At 40.5% G+C, this 11,954-nt stretch overlaps 1 protein-coding gene across 1 annotated transcript in view; it reads left to right on the forward strand.

Moving 5' to 3' along the window:
* Positions 1-10,119, forward strand: part of MC2R (melanocortin 2 receptor) — a 28,405-nt gene extending 18,286 nt beyond the window's left edge. The window contains exon 2 of the mRNA XM_019524794.1: positions 7,602-10,119. Coding sequence (XP_019380339.1) covers positions 7,754-8,710 — 957 coding nt within the window. The 5' untranslated portion in view covers positions 7,602-7,753 and the 3' untranslated portion in view covers positions 8,711-10,119. The remainder of the gene's footprint in view (positions 1-7,601) is intronic.
* The last annotated feature ends 1,835 nt before the right edge of the window (positions 10,120-11,954 follow it).

The raw sequence follows: 11,954 nt of genomic DNA on the forward strand, positions 1-11,954 counted from the left end.
ACGCCTAAATTTGATACCTGCAAGTGCAGGTAACAAATTTAGGCGTGATTAGTTAATGCACATTAATACATGTGAAAACACAACCAGGCACTAACTTTAGTGCCGGGTCTGCCCTTTAGTGCAGGGACTGGGGTTCTGGGCTCCTGTCCTGGGCCTACCACAGCCCCCAACTCTGGCTTGAAGACCCAAAATTGTGCAAATATATTTCCTCTTGTATATAGTTTTCACCTTGTATATAATTTGCTACTTGTAATCAGTTTTTTATTGTTGGTGGGAGGAGGGTAGTGGAGGGGCTCTGTTGCTTGGGGGATGATGGGGTTCTGTTTGGGGAGCGGAGAGGGATGGGGATGTTGTGAAAGCAATAAAGTTTTTTGTTTCACCAGTGTGCATGTCCTGAGAGTGGTGCTGAGGATGAGCAGAGGGTAAGTGGGGTGTGGGTGGTGGGGCAGGTGGGCTGCAGCATGGAATGCAGGAAGAGGGAGTTGGGCAGGGCCTCCTGCAGCTAGTGCCCTGGTCCCTTCTGGTGGGTGTGTGGATGTCCTGGGGCCTGGGCAGGGGAGTGCCTGCTGGGACCAGCAGAACCAGCACCATGGCCAGCAGGAGTGTAGGGTGCTGGTCATCGCTGGCAGGGGCTGGGCTGGAGCAGCAGGGAACTGGGTCTCTCTGGCAGGGGCAGGAGCAGCCCTGGCATGGGGAGGAAAGGTGTACAAGGAGGGAGATGCTGTGTGCTGCCCCTGTGCTGGGCATGTGGCTCCTGGCCAGGGAAGGAGCTGACCAGGGATCAGCATTTCCCAAATGGCTGCCAGTGCCAAGTCTCTGCATGTGTAGACACCTGCCAAAAATCACTTACTGTCCATTAGCTTAATGCGCCTTAAATTTAGTTGCACTTAAATGCACCTGTAGGTGCACCCACATTTGACTTTGTGAAGGTGTTACTTTGTGCCTGATAGCCTCTATTGTGTTGCAAAAACCCAATAGAGTTTCCCTTGAGGAGACTGATATTTCCAATGCTTATCTGAGTTCCCAAAAACTGTTTTTCCTAAAAGCAATGCTATATATACATGTTAATTAATACAATTTAAACTGCCTAATTTGGACTGCCCTAGTCTGCATTCACTTTCATCATCATTCAATAAGGATTAGTTAATTCAAACTGGAGCCAATTTTAATTTGGACTACAGATGTCCATGTGTATACAATGACAGTTGTAGCCTGGATTAAACCTAGAAAAACTTAATGTCTATAAATGGCCCATAAGCCAAACTGCAGATCCTGTCTTTGTCAGTATAGTGCTGTCCACAGAAGGCCAGTTGTTCAGCAAAGGTACATTGGCTGAGAGTGGTCATCTTTTTTTATCTTCTAGCCCTATAGTGCTCAACCTCTGGCCCATGGATCAGATCTGGTCCATGGAACTATGTCATCTGGTCTGCAGGGCTCTCCCCAGATCCAGAAATTGGGTACTGGGGAAGTGGTAGCAATTAATGCTGCCACTGCTCCCCCGCCATAAAATTTCTAAGTGGGCCAGATGACATTGCCCTGTGCACAGGGCAAGTCTGTGGGTTCAAGCTGCCATGGTGCCACAGAGCAAGGGCTGAGGCCACTTGCTGAACCAGCACTGTACACTAGATCAGGCCTACAGACCAGATCCAGACCATGGACCAGCCCCTGCATCATTCATTCATTCCACTGTTGACACCACTGTTCTAGCCAAAATAGCTATAACTGTAAACTTTGTAGCACAGACCTGTTCCAAATGAGGGAAAAGTCCTATTCTTTAGGGCTGTGCAAAGCTTCAGTACCTGATTCTATTTGGCAGAGATTTGGCCCAATTTGGTGGCTGAACTTCCGAATCCAGATCAAATCAAGAGACCCTTTCAGAGAGAGATTTGGAAAGATTCAGCGATTCAGATATAAACAGTTTTAAATGTTTTTTCTACATACCTCAAGGTACCTGGTAGCTGAGGTGCTGGGGCAAATGGAGCATCCCACAGGAGCACAGGGCATCCCCAGTGTGGTCGGCAGTAGACCCGGAAGTGGACCAGAAGTACTTCCAGCCCACTTCCAGGTCCATCGGGGAGCACATGGAGGGTCTCCCCCCCCGCCCATGGCTCCCTGGCTTGGGACTGGTGCCTCCTCAGTCTGGGGGGCACCCAGGTTCCCCCCTTGGCTGATCGCCAAGCCAAGGGGGGGTGGAGGGGGCCCCCAGCACACTCCCTGGTGGATCTGGAAGTGGACCAGAAGTACTTACAGTACACTTCCAGGTTTGCCACCAAGCATGGGGGGGACACACTTCTGTGGGATGCTTCATCCACACCAGCATCGCAGTATTCACAAGCCATGCCTGGTACCTCAAGGTATGTAGAAAAAACACTTAAAACTGTGTCTATGGCCAAATCACTGATTCTATGAATCGGCATCGAATCTTCAGATTCAGATTTGGCCAAATCAAATTGGGGACAGTGATCCAAATCAACTAATCAAATCACTGTCCCCGATTCAGGCCAAATCTGAATTGAATACAACCCATTTTGCACATCCCTACTATTCTTACTACTTGCCTTCAAAGTATGGTTCCCATTAACTCAGTTCTCAAGGGTTTGTTTCATATTGTCAAAACAAATAAAGAAGTTCCATATTAGCTGTTTTTAACTGGCTTGTTTCATAATCAAATGTTATTGTAAATCTGTAGAACTGAAAAGGAGGAGAAATGTAGCAAGTTATCATTTTTATAGAATACATTTTTATTACTAAAAGTAACAACTATAACAAAGAGGATGAAAGTTTTTATTTCTCCTCTCCACAGTAATGCATCCTGAACATAGGAACTCTGCTGTCACCTTGAAAAGTCTGAACTGTGCATGAAGCAGCACTACATAGAACCAAGCAAGCACAGCTTGCCAAGCCCCTTCCTACTGGAGTTATTATTCCACTACCAGCTATTGTTAGAAGTGGAAAATAAAGTGAACTTCTAGTGAGATTTGAGGATGGAGGTCCTTGTCCTGCAACCATCGAAGTCAGTGGGAGTTTTTGCTATTGATTTAAAGGTGAGTAGCTTCAGGACTGAAAGGCTGAGATGAGTAATCTCTTCTATTAACAAAATCTTTGATAGGAAAAATGATTTCTGGATCAAAGAGAAAGCTTGGTGGTATTCTGAATGTCAGGGAAACTGCTGTATCTCTAAAATTTAACACATTATTTTTCAATCCTATGAAACAGTATTTTTTCTCAATTAATTATGATAATGGGGAATAAACAAAGTCTCTTAGCCTAATGTAAATCCATCATCTCTGCATTACTGGTGAGTGTATTGAAGTCTAAGTGAAGAAGATAGTAATCAATATCCTGACCGCTTTACAGCCAGTTATTCAGAAATTAATTATAGTCATGCTCTTTCCCTAGCCAGGAATACAAGGGTTTAATATAAAATTCCCATGGATAGGAAAGGAAAGAACTGATATACATTTTAAGAAATATTCACTGACTAAAAATCTGCCAGGGATTTATCATCATTATAGATCAGAGCTGAACTTACCTTTTACCCTGAGACACATGAAAAGAAGATCAGATCAACTTAAAGGGGCATATTTTTTTAGTGCAATGAACTAAAGATCAATTCAGTAAAAATTCCGGAGCTTGTGGGACTTCCAAGTGCTTCCAAGAATTTCTGGTGCAATATAGTGCACAGAAAATGATATGTAGGTTGACAACAGAGGCCAGTTCTGTAGGAAGGAGGCCCTTCATCATGTTTAAGGGCTGCATCCTCTGAAGTGCTGAAAGCCCCTATTCCTACTAAGGCCAGCTGAATTTGAGACTTCTTGGCACATCATAGGTTCAAGCCCTGGGGCTGAGATGTGTAAAGTTTTTTTTATACTACTCTGGCAGTGTAAATATGCTTTAGGGCATGTCTACATTGTAAGCTTAACTCACCAGGCAGTGCAGCCCTCAAACACTGCCGCCTCCTAAACTGGAAGCCCTGTAGCCAAATTAACATGACACTCTAGGCAGGTAGCTTGCTTAGACCTAGCATCTTATTTCTATATGGTCCTACATTGTATTATGTAGACATACCCTAAGTTTAATCAGTGTTCCTGAGTACCAGATCCAACTAGGCCTCTAGCAGCACCATACTGATATAGCTATACTAGAGAAAGCGTGTTTGAGAGTGCCACTGGTAGATGTGATTTTAAAGGTGCTGCATTGCTGTCATGTCTGGAAAAAAACATTGTTTAATAAGAAAAGAATTCTGCAAAGTTTCTAAATCATATATTCAGCAAGAGAAATACATAATCCAATTTACAATAATTGACCTATTCTCCTCATTAATACTCTGGATACTAAGGGTGTCTCTATACCTAATAATGCAACACTGTATACAGATACTGAAGTTAGCTCTGATCTAGCTAGCTTTGGTACCAGAAGCACTAGAACTATGTGAGCTTTACTCTTTGCCTGGCTGGATTTATGCAGCTATGAAAGCAGGCTTAATTAGCCCAGGCATCAACATGATTATACTGCTTCTGGGACTCGAACTAATTTCACTCCTTCTATATGACATTACATTGTACTCTGTACAAATAGCCTAGGCTTAATACATTTTCATTGATGCAAGCTTGTATTATTGACATACGTTATCCTTCAAGTCTCTTACAATGAGTATCTACCACTATCCAGTGTATTATGAGCTCAGGGAAAATAGGTACAGTGATAGCAATTGAGTATAAGGAAAAATCCTTGAACTAAAAAAAGATTTAAAAGAACAAGATTTAATAAGTGCATTTTACCCACTCAGTTGTTTGCTTAAATCCCACTGAAATGTGATTTTATCTATTTTTATTAAATGAATCACATAGCAAAATAAAATTATTCTGAAATAGAATGCTAGCTTTATAAATCATAAAGCTTATCTGTGTCAGTAGCTCCAAAAGAGTCTCTGGAAAAATCCCATTCAATTTATACACAAAGCTGAATCTCTCATTCTCAGTACTAGTTCCATCCTTAACCCACCAAAGTCCCATGCCCTGTTTGTATAGAACGTGTTCAGTTAGACCAGCCTGCCATTAGGAAATGACCAGGAGCGCAAATCTGTGTGGTATAATGTAAGGCATTAATTCCACATTAGTTTTTGCTGCCAAATAAACATGGTCATTCTTCTGAATGCTTTCCTTTAAACCTAAAATGAAGCAAATTGATGAGGTTAGTCCCGTACCTGATGTTCTAATATTCTTCAAAAACATGAAAATAAATGGGATCCTGCTGGTAATCTCAGCAGAGAAGTCACTGACTGAGTACTACTGAACTGTAATCTAAATACTGGACACAGCTGTCTAAATTGAGGCTGCACTATTTTCAAGTGCCAATCAGATGCACCCATTCCTGACACTCATCAGTTAAAGGTAGCTTTGTTTGTTCACCCATAGTGTCAATAAGGCTTTTGCGCTGCCCTCCCTGAAACAATAAAGTGCATTGCAGCATTTAACCACCTTCACTCTAAACAAAACAGCCAGCTTTTCTAGAGTTAGGCAGTATAAAATTATCAACTGACTGAACACTGTATTAAACATACAGTCTCATTCTCCTGGTAGTTTTAACCATTCACAGGAAGGGACATTGAGAAAAAAGCAATGCATGTTTTTCATAATTGGGGGCTTCAGAATTACCAAAAGACCAAAGTCCTACTGTCTCAAGATTATACCCAAGACAAATTAAGCATTCTATCCGTTTACAGCTTCACAAACAGCAGAATAAGCCTTACCTCTGGAAAGATTTCTATTAACTCTCCTGAGAGTTGGACCATAGTCATAATGAAAAAACGTGATCTATATGTTGAAAGAAATACTTCATCATTTACTTAGACTTCAGTAAAGCTTTTGACTTTGTCTCCCATGGGATTCTCTAACAAACTGGAGAGTACTGGACCAGTGTACAGTGAGGTGGGTGGACAACTGGCTCAGAGGCCAGAGTAGTAATTGATGGGATGGCCTCATCCTGGAGGGCAGTCTCCAGTGGGGTCCCCCAGGGATCAGTGCTTGGACCCATGCTATTTAATATTTTCATTATCCATTTGGATGAAGGGGTAGAAAGCACATTGATTAAGTTTGCAGATGATACCAAGCTGTGGCGAAATGCAGGCACACCAGAGGATAGGGAAAAGATCCAGGAGGACATTGATAGACTGGACTTATGGGTGGAACAAAATCAGATGAGATTTAACAAGGAAAAGTGTAAGGTCCTTCACCTGGGTAGGAAAGACCCTCACCACAAATATACAATGGGTGGTAGCTTACTGGCTGGCAAACATCTGAAAGAGACCTGGGGGTCACGATCAACTGGAAGATGAATATGACCCAACAGTGTGATGGGGCTGTCAAAAGGGCCAATAAAAGTCTGGCATGCTTCAGCCACTGTGTGGCTAATAGATCCAGGGAGGCTCTCCTCCCTCTCTTTTCAGCATTGGTGAGGCCTCAGCTGGAGTACTGTGCCCAGTTCTGGGCACCACACTTCAAGAAGGACACAGATATGCTCAGGAGAGTACAAAGAAGGGCCACCCATTTGATTAAGGGCATGGAGGGTAGGCCCTATAAGGAGAGACTCCAGGAACTGGGCCTGTTCAGCCTGAGGAAGAGGAGGCTGAGAAGTGACTTGATAGTTGCCTACAAGTACTTCAGGGGGGAGTATCAAGAACTAGGAGAGCAACTATTCAGGAGGGCACCTCAGGGGAGGACGAGGACCAATGGGCATAAACTAATAGATGGTAAATTCAAGTTGGATATAAGGAAAAACTTGTTCTCTGTAAGGGTCACCAGACTCTGGAATACACTTCCAGCAGAGGTGGTGCAGTCGCCCACCTTGGAGGTGTTCAAGACTAGGCTGGATAGGCACCTTGCCAAGTTCATCTGAGCCCAATACTTCCTGCCCATGGCAGGGGACCTGACCTGATCGTACAGGTCCCTTCTGGGTCTTTGATTCTATGATTCTTTTCTAAGTTGTATGTTCAAGGTTTTCCTTTGGATCTGAATCTAAATTAAAGATACTTTAGTCAAATAAAAAAAAATGATTTATTTGAAAAAATAGTTGCCTGTTAAATAACCTTTAATATGGCTCTGAAAAACATAAACATTTACTAATATTCATATTTTGTACAACTAAATAAGGGATATTTTGTTTCAGTATCAGAAGTACCATTGTAAGTATGTTGTTGTACTCCACAATGGTTTCTATTGGCATTTGTCTAATTTGTTTTTAATAGTAATGTCAATCTTATGGAAAGTGGCAGAATTATTGAAAGCAAACATCTTGGCCTGTTAAGATTGCCAGACACTCAGAAACTCAAAGATTAGCTTTGAAAAAGGAGGCCTGTTGGCAAAAGGGAAATACACTTACCTAACTTCTGTGAACTGAGGAAAAGGAATTTGCCTTTTGTTTCCCTTTGAGGTTTGGGCTGGAGACTGGGAGAGTTCTTATTTTTTCAACCAGTTTACCTACTCCTAGTAATGACAAATACTAATTGAATGTGATGGAATGAACAAGTTATAATTCAGATATCTAATTTTGACACACACATGTATTTTTTGTCACTTACTTTTCTGTACTTTTTATTGTAGGTGGTTCAGTACATTTTGGTTAAATCTTACAATTGTTCAAGACAAAACCAAAAAGCCTTCATCACAAAAGAGATTATCTTATTGACAAGTGAATATCACAGTGAAGTCAAGCCTGAGTAATAATAACATATCTTTTTCCACAAGTAGAAGAAATGAGGACTGACAGAGCTTCTGAAATAATAAGACTTTTAGGGCAGACAAGCATTCCATCATCTGAAAATATCAGTGCTCTCTCCTTGAACAAAACAGACTGTACACAGGTTGTGGTACCAGAAGAAGTCTTTTTCACAATTGCTGCTGTTGGAATACTGGAAAACCTACTTGTCCTTATAGCTGTGATCAGGAATAAGAATCTCCACTTGCCCATGTACTTTTTTATCTGCAGCTTAGCAGTTTCAGATATGCTGGGTAGTCTGTACAAAACTCTGGAAAATATCTTGATCATTTTATGCAAAATGGGGTATTTGAAGCCTCGTGGAGACTTTGAGACCAAGATGGATGATGTCATAGATTCTATGTTCATTCTTTCTTTACTGGGGTCAATTTTCAGCTTGCTAACTATTGCAGCTGACAGATACATAACTATCTTCTACGCATTGCGATACCATAATATCATGACACTGAAGCGTGCATTAATCATCCTGGCAGCAATCTGGACCTTTTGTGCTGGAAGTGGCATTGCCATTGCCATTTTCTCCCATGAAACAGCTGTAGTAATTTCTTTCACTATCCTGTTCCCTTTGATGTTAATTTTTATATTATGCCTCTATATCCACATGTTTCTGCTTGCACGATCACATGCCAAAAAAATTGCTTCACTGCCTACTAGTACAGTTCACCAGAGAACAAATACGAAAGGGGCCATTACATTAACTATTTTCCTTGGTGTTTTTCTTTTCTGTTGGGCGCCCTTTGTTCTTCACATCCTTCTTATGCAGTTTTGCCCACACAATCCTTACTGTGCTTGTTACATGTCAATTTTTCAAGTGAATGGCACACTCATCTTGTGCAATGCTGTCATTGATCCTATGGTCTATGCATTCCGAAGTCCAGAATTACGGAGTACTTTTAAGAAGATGTTCTGTTGCACCAGGTCAAATTGGAAGTAGTGCATTCTGATTTAAAATAAGGTCTATAAAATTAAGCCTACAGTGGAGTGTATAATGTTGATAAGAATAAAGTTTGGTGTGACAGCCACCAAGGAAGACCCCAATCCTGCTTAGATTTATGCACTTATTTAATTTTATGTATACAGATAATCTAATTGGCTTCAGAAGACCATTCAAACTGCAAAAAATTAGTCAAGTGCATTAAGGCTTTGCCGGATCAGTGTTCAAGAAATATCATTTGTTATCATGATCTCTTGCATGCCATTTTTTAAAGAAAATTTAGTAATCCAGTCTAAAAGTAAGTGGGCTTTAAGCACCTGATTAATTTCTAAAAGATACTAAACTAAATTTAATTCTAGTGAACTAATCTGCATCAAAGATATTTGCATGGCAGATGAGTTTAAATTAATAATTGTTTTTCTCGGTACTCTGAGGTCAAAAAGAATCATAACATTCTCCCAGTAAAATAAATAGGAAAAATAACTTTAAATATAGATAACATTTTTTTTCTAACCTGCACATTGTTAATCAGATAACATCCACTGATATTTCAACTAATGATGATTGATACCAGGAAAGGTGTCACATTAGACTTGCCCAGTTCATATGCTCTCTCTTTAAAGCATCTGCTATTTGCCAGTATTGAAGACAGAATACTGGGCAAGATGGACTATTGTTATGACCTAGTATGGCTTTTTTGCTCTTATGTTCACTGTGAAGCAGTACACACAGGCACATGACTAAATTTTGTTGGACTTGGTCTCCTCTCTCTCTCTCTCTCTCTATCTCTCTCCACCCCCCCTTTAGCTAATTTCAAAAGACGCTGACCAGTTGGGTTTAATGTAAAAAATGTCATTTGAAGATCATCCATAGTACAAGATATTTGGATTCTAAGGTGTTTTTAGGCAAAGTTATATATAGTTGAAAACAGGGATTTAGTATAAATGTATCTTTTAATTTTTAACTGCAGTATCATGTTGCTCTCGAATATTGTTTTGCTAGAGGTAGGTGATGGTTGCCATCAATCAAAGGCCTGCTAAAATGCACTTCTTTTGTACTAGATAGATTTTGTATACATTTTTTTTAAATAAGCAAGACTACATTTAAGATACCTAGCATATCATCTGTTTCTTCTCCTAATGAAAACCATGCATTAAAGCCCCAAAATGTTAACTGCTCAAGTCAAAGGTGGGCAACCTTGTTGTGACGAGTGGGATAGTTTATAGACAAATATCATGATGGAACAAATAATGGAGGCACTTGCCAAACTCATAGATGGCCAAGTGGAATTTAAAAAAGAAATAGCACAAAAGATGGAGACTGCAAAAAAAAGATACGAGTAGCTGGAGTAGCTTTTAAAGAAGGATGAAAGCAATCTCAAGAGATTCCCAGAAAGTTGTTTGCAACCAGAGAGAAAATCACTACTGGGGAAGCAATAACAAATTTCCTGGGTAAGGTTGAAACTTAACTTCAAATTTCCCAATCTAGAATTAGTAAAATAAATCTTTGAGGTGACTGGCAACATGTTTACCATGGACCAAAATGTTCTCCAGGATGTTTTTGCCACCTTGGGACACCCTAACAGCAACAACAAATTAATGAGTTAAAATAACAACTGGAGGGGGAATTCACAGAATTACAGACTATGGAGGAAGTCCTTGGGCTAATCAGAGAACTTAGATAAAACAGGATATTAACAACAGTTTTCCAGCTTGCATTCTATAGAGGCCGTAAAGGACAAGGTTTAGTTCTCTCAGATCCAATAACCTACTATTTTTCAAAGATTTCCTATCATGGAAATTTGTTTGGTTTACATCAAACTTGTAGCCCAAAGATGAACAGCCGGAGTTCCAGCAGCTAACTTGATTGGTCAAGCTTTCATGAAAATGAAGAAAATAGGACAAGTCACCCAAACTTGGTACTAGCTCTTAATATACAGCTCAGAGCCAGCCATCTGTCCAAGCTGTTCAAGGCACACAAAAAAGGTAGGCCAAAGAAAAGAGAGAGACCAACTGAATGGGCAGAGATACTTCAGGAATCTTGCTTTCTTGGCACATTCAGCTTCCATAATGGACCTCCAGAATAAATTTGCAATGAATAAATGTGTAGCTGGTCAGCTGGATTTGGATGTACTTATCAAGATCAGAGAAAGAAGGCCAAAGATACAACAGGTTATGGGATTTGTCAGCATTTTTCCTGAAGAACCCCAACAATAAAGGAAGCAGACACTAGTAAAGAAAATGAAATGTGATCACCATGCACTCTGTAAGTACAGATATGTGTCTAATATGCATGATGGAAAATGGGTTTCTAATCTGATTGTTGGATTATTCTGATTCTATTCTAATTATTTTAATTTATTGGAAGAATTGTTAAATGTAGTTTGTAAAACATGGAAAATTGGTCAAAATAAAAAAATGAAAGGATGAAGTTCTTTATAAATGCCATTACTTTGACAAAATGGCTTTAAAAGAGAATTATAATTATAAATTTTAGGTGAGCCAGAAAAGACAATCATCAGGCTAGAGTCCTTTACCCAGGTCAGGAAATAGGAGGACATCAAGCTAAAGGGGCAAGAAAAACCAAGGAACAACACCCAAAGGAACCACGCACAGAATGGAAACCTGCCCATCACTGGTGCTAAACCTAACTCCCACTATGCCTGGAATAGACAGGAGCAGCTCTGGAGCCTTTCCTCACCCACACCCTACACAGCAGGTGGAGACAGCAGCAGCATTGTGAGGGGAGGGGGAAGGAAAAGGGAAGGGGAGAGGAGGTTCCACAGAACATGAAACAGAAGAGAGGGGAGATTCATACCCAATTTAGGGAATTTAAAAAATCCCTGTCTTCTGTTCTCATGGTTACATTGACTGAAAGGGGGTGCATCCATGCCAATGCACACCACCAGGATCTTCCCTGCTTGGCATTATAAGAGACTTAGCAGAGATGCCTGATAATGAAACGATTACCTCCTGGTCTCTTGCCCAGGCATCTCCATTTCTCATTACCAAGCATCTCCTTTTAAATAAAATACTCTTTAGAAACATCATTTTGAATCAGTCTTGAGGTATAATTTTTCAGACAGCATAAATGCAGACAAAATATGTTCTCCTGGTGTCTCTTCTATAGCTCCTTATGCTTCAAAATAATTAGAGCATGTAACTATCTATCAACACATCACGTATCCATCATTCAGCAGTGCTTTGATATAGCATGTTGAAATATCACTTTTATAGGGAAGATA

Source organism: Gavialis gangeticus, unplaced genomic scaffold (assembly GCF_001723915.1).
Source record: "Gavialis gangeticus isolate Ggan-Ray unplaced genomic scaffold, GavGan_comp1, whole genome shotgun sequence".
Lineage (NCBI taxonomy): Eukaryota > Metazoa > Chordata > Crocodylia > Gavialidae > Gavialis > Gavialis gangeticus.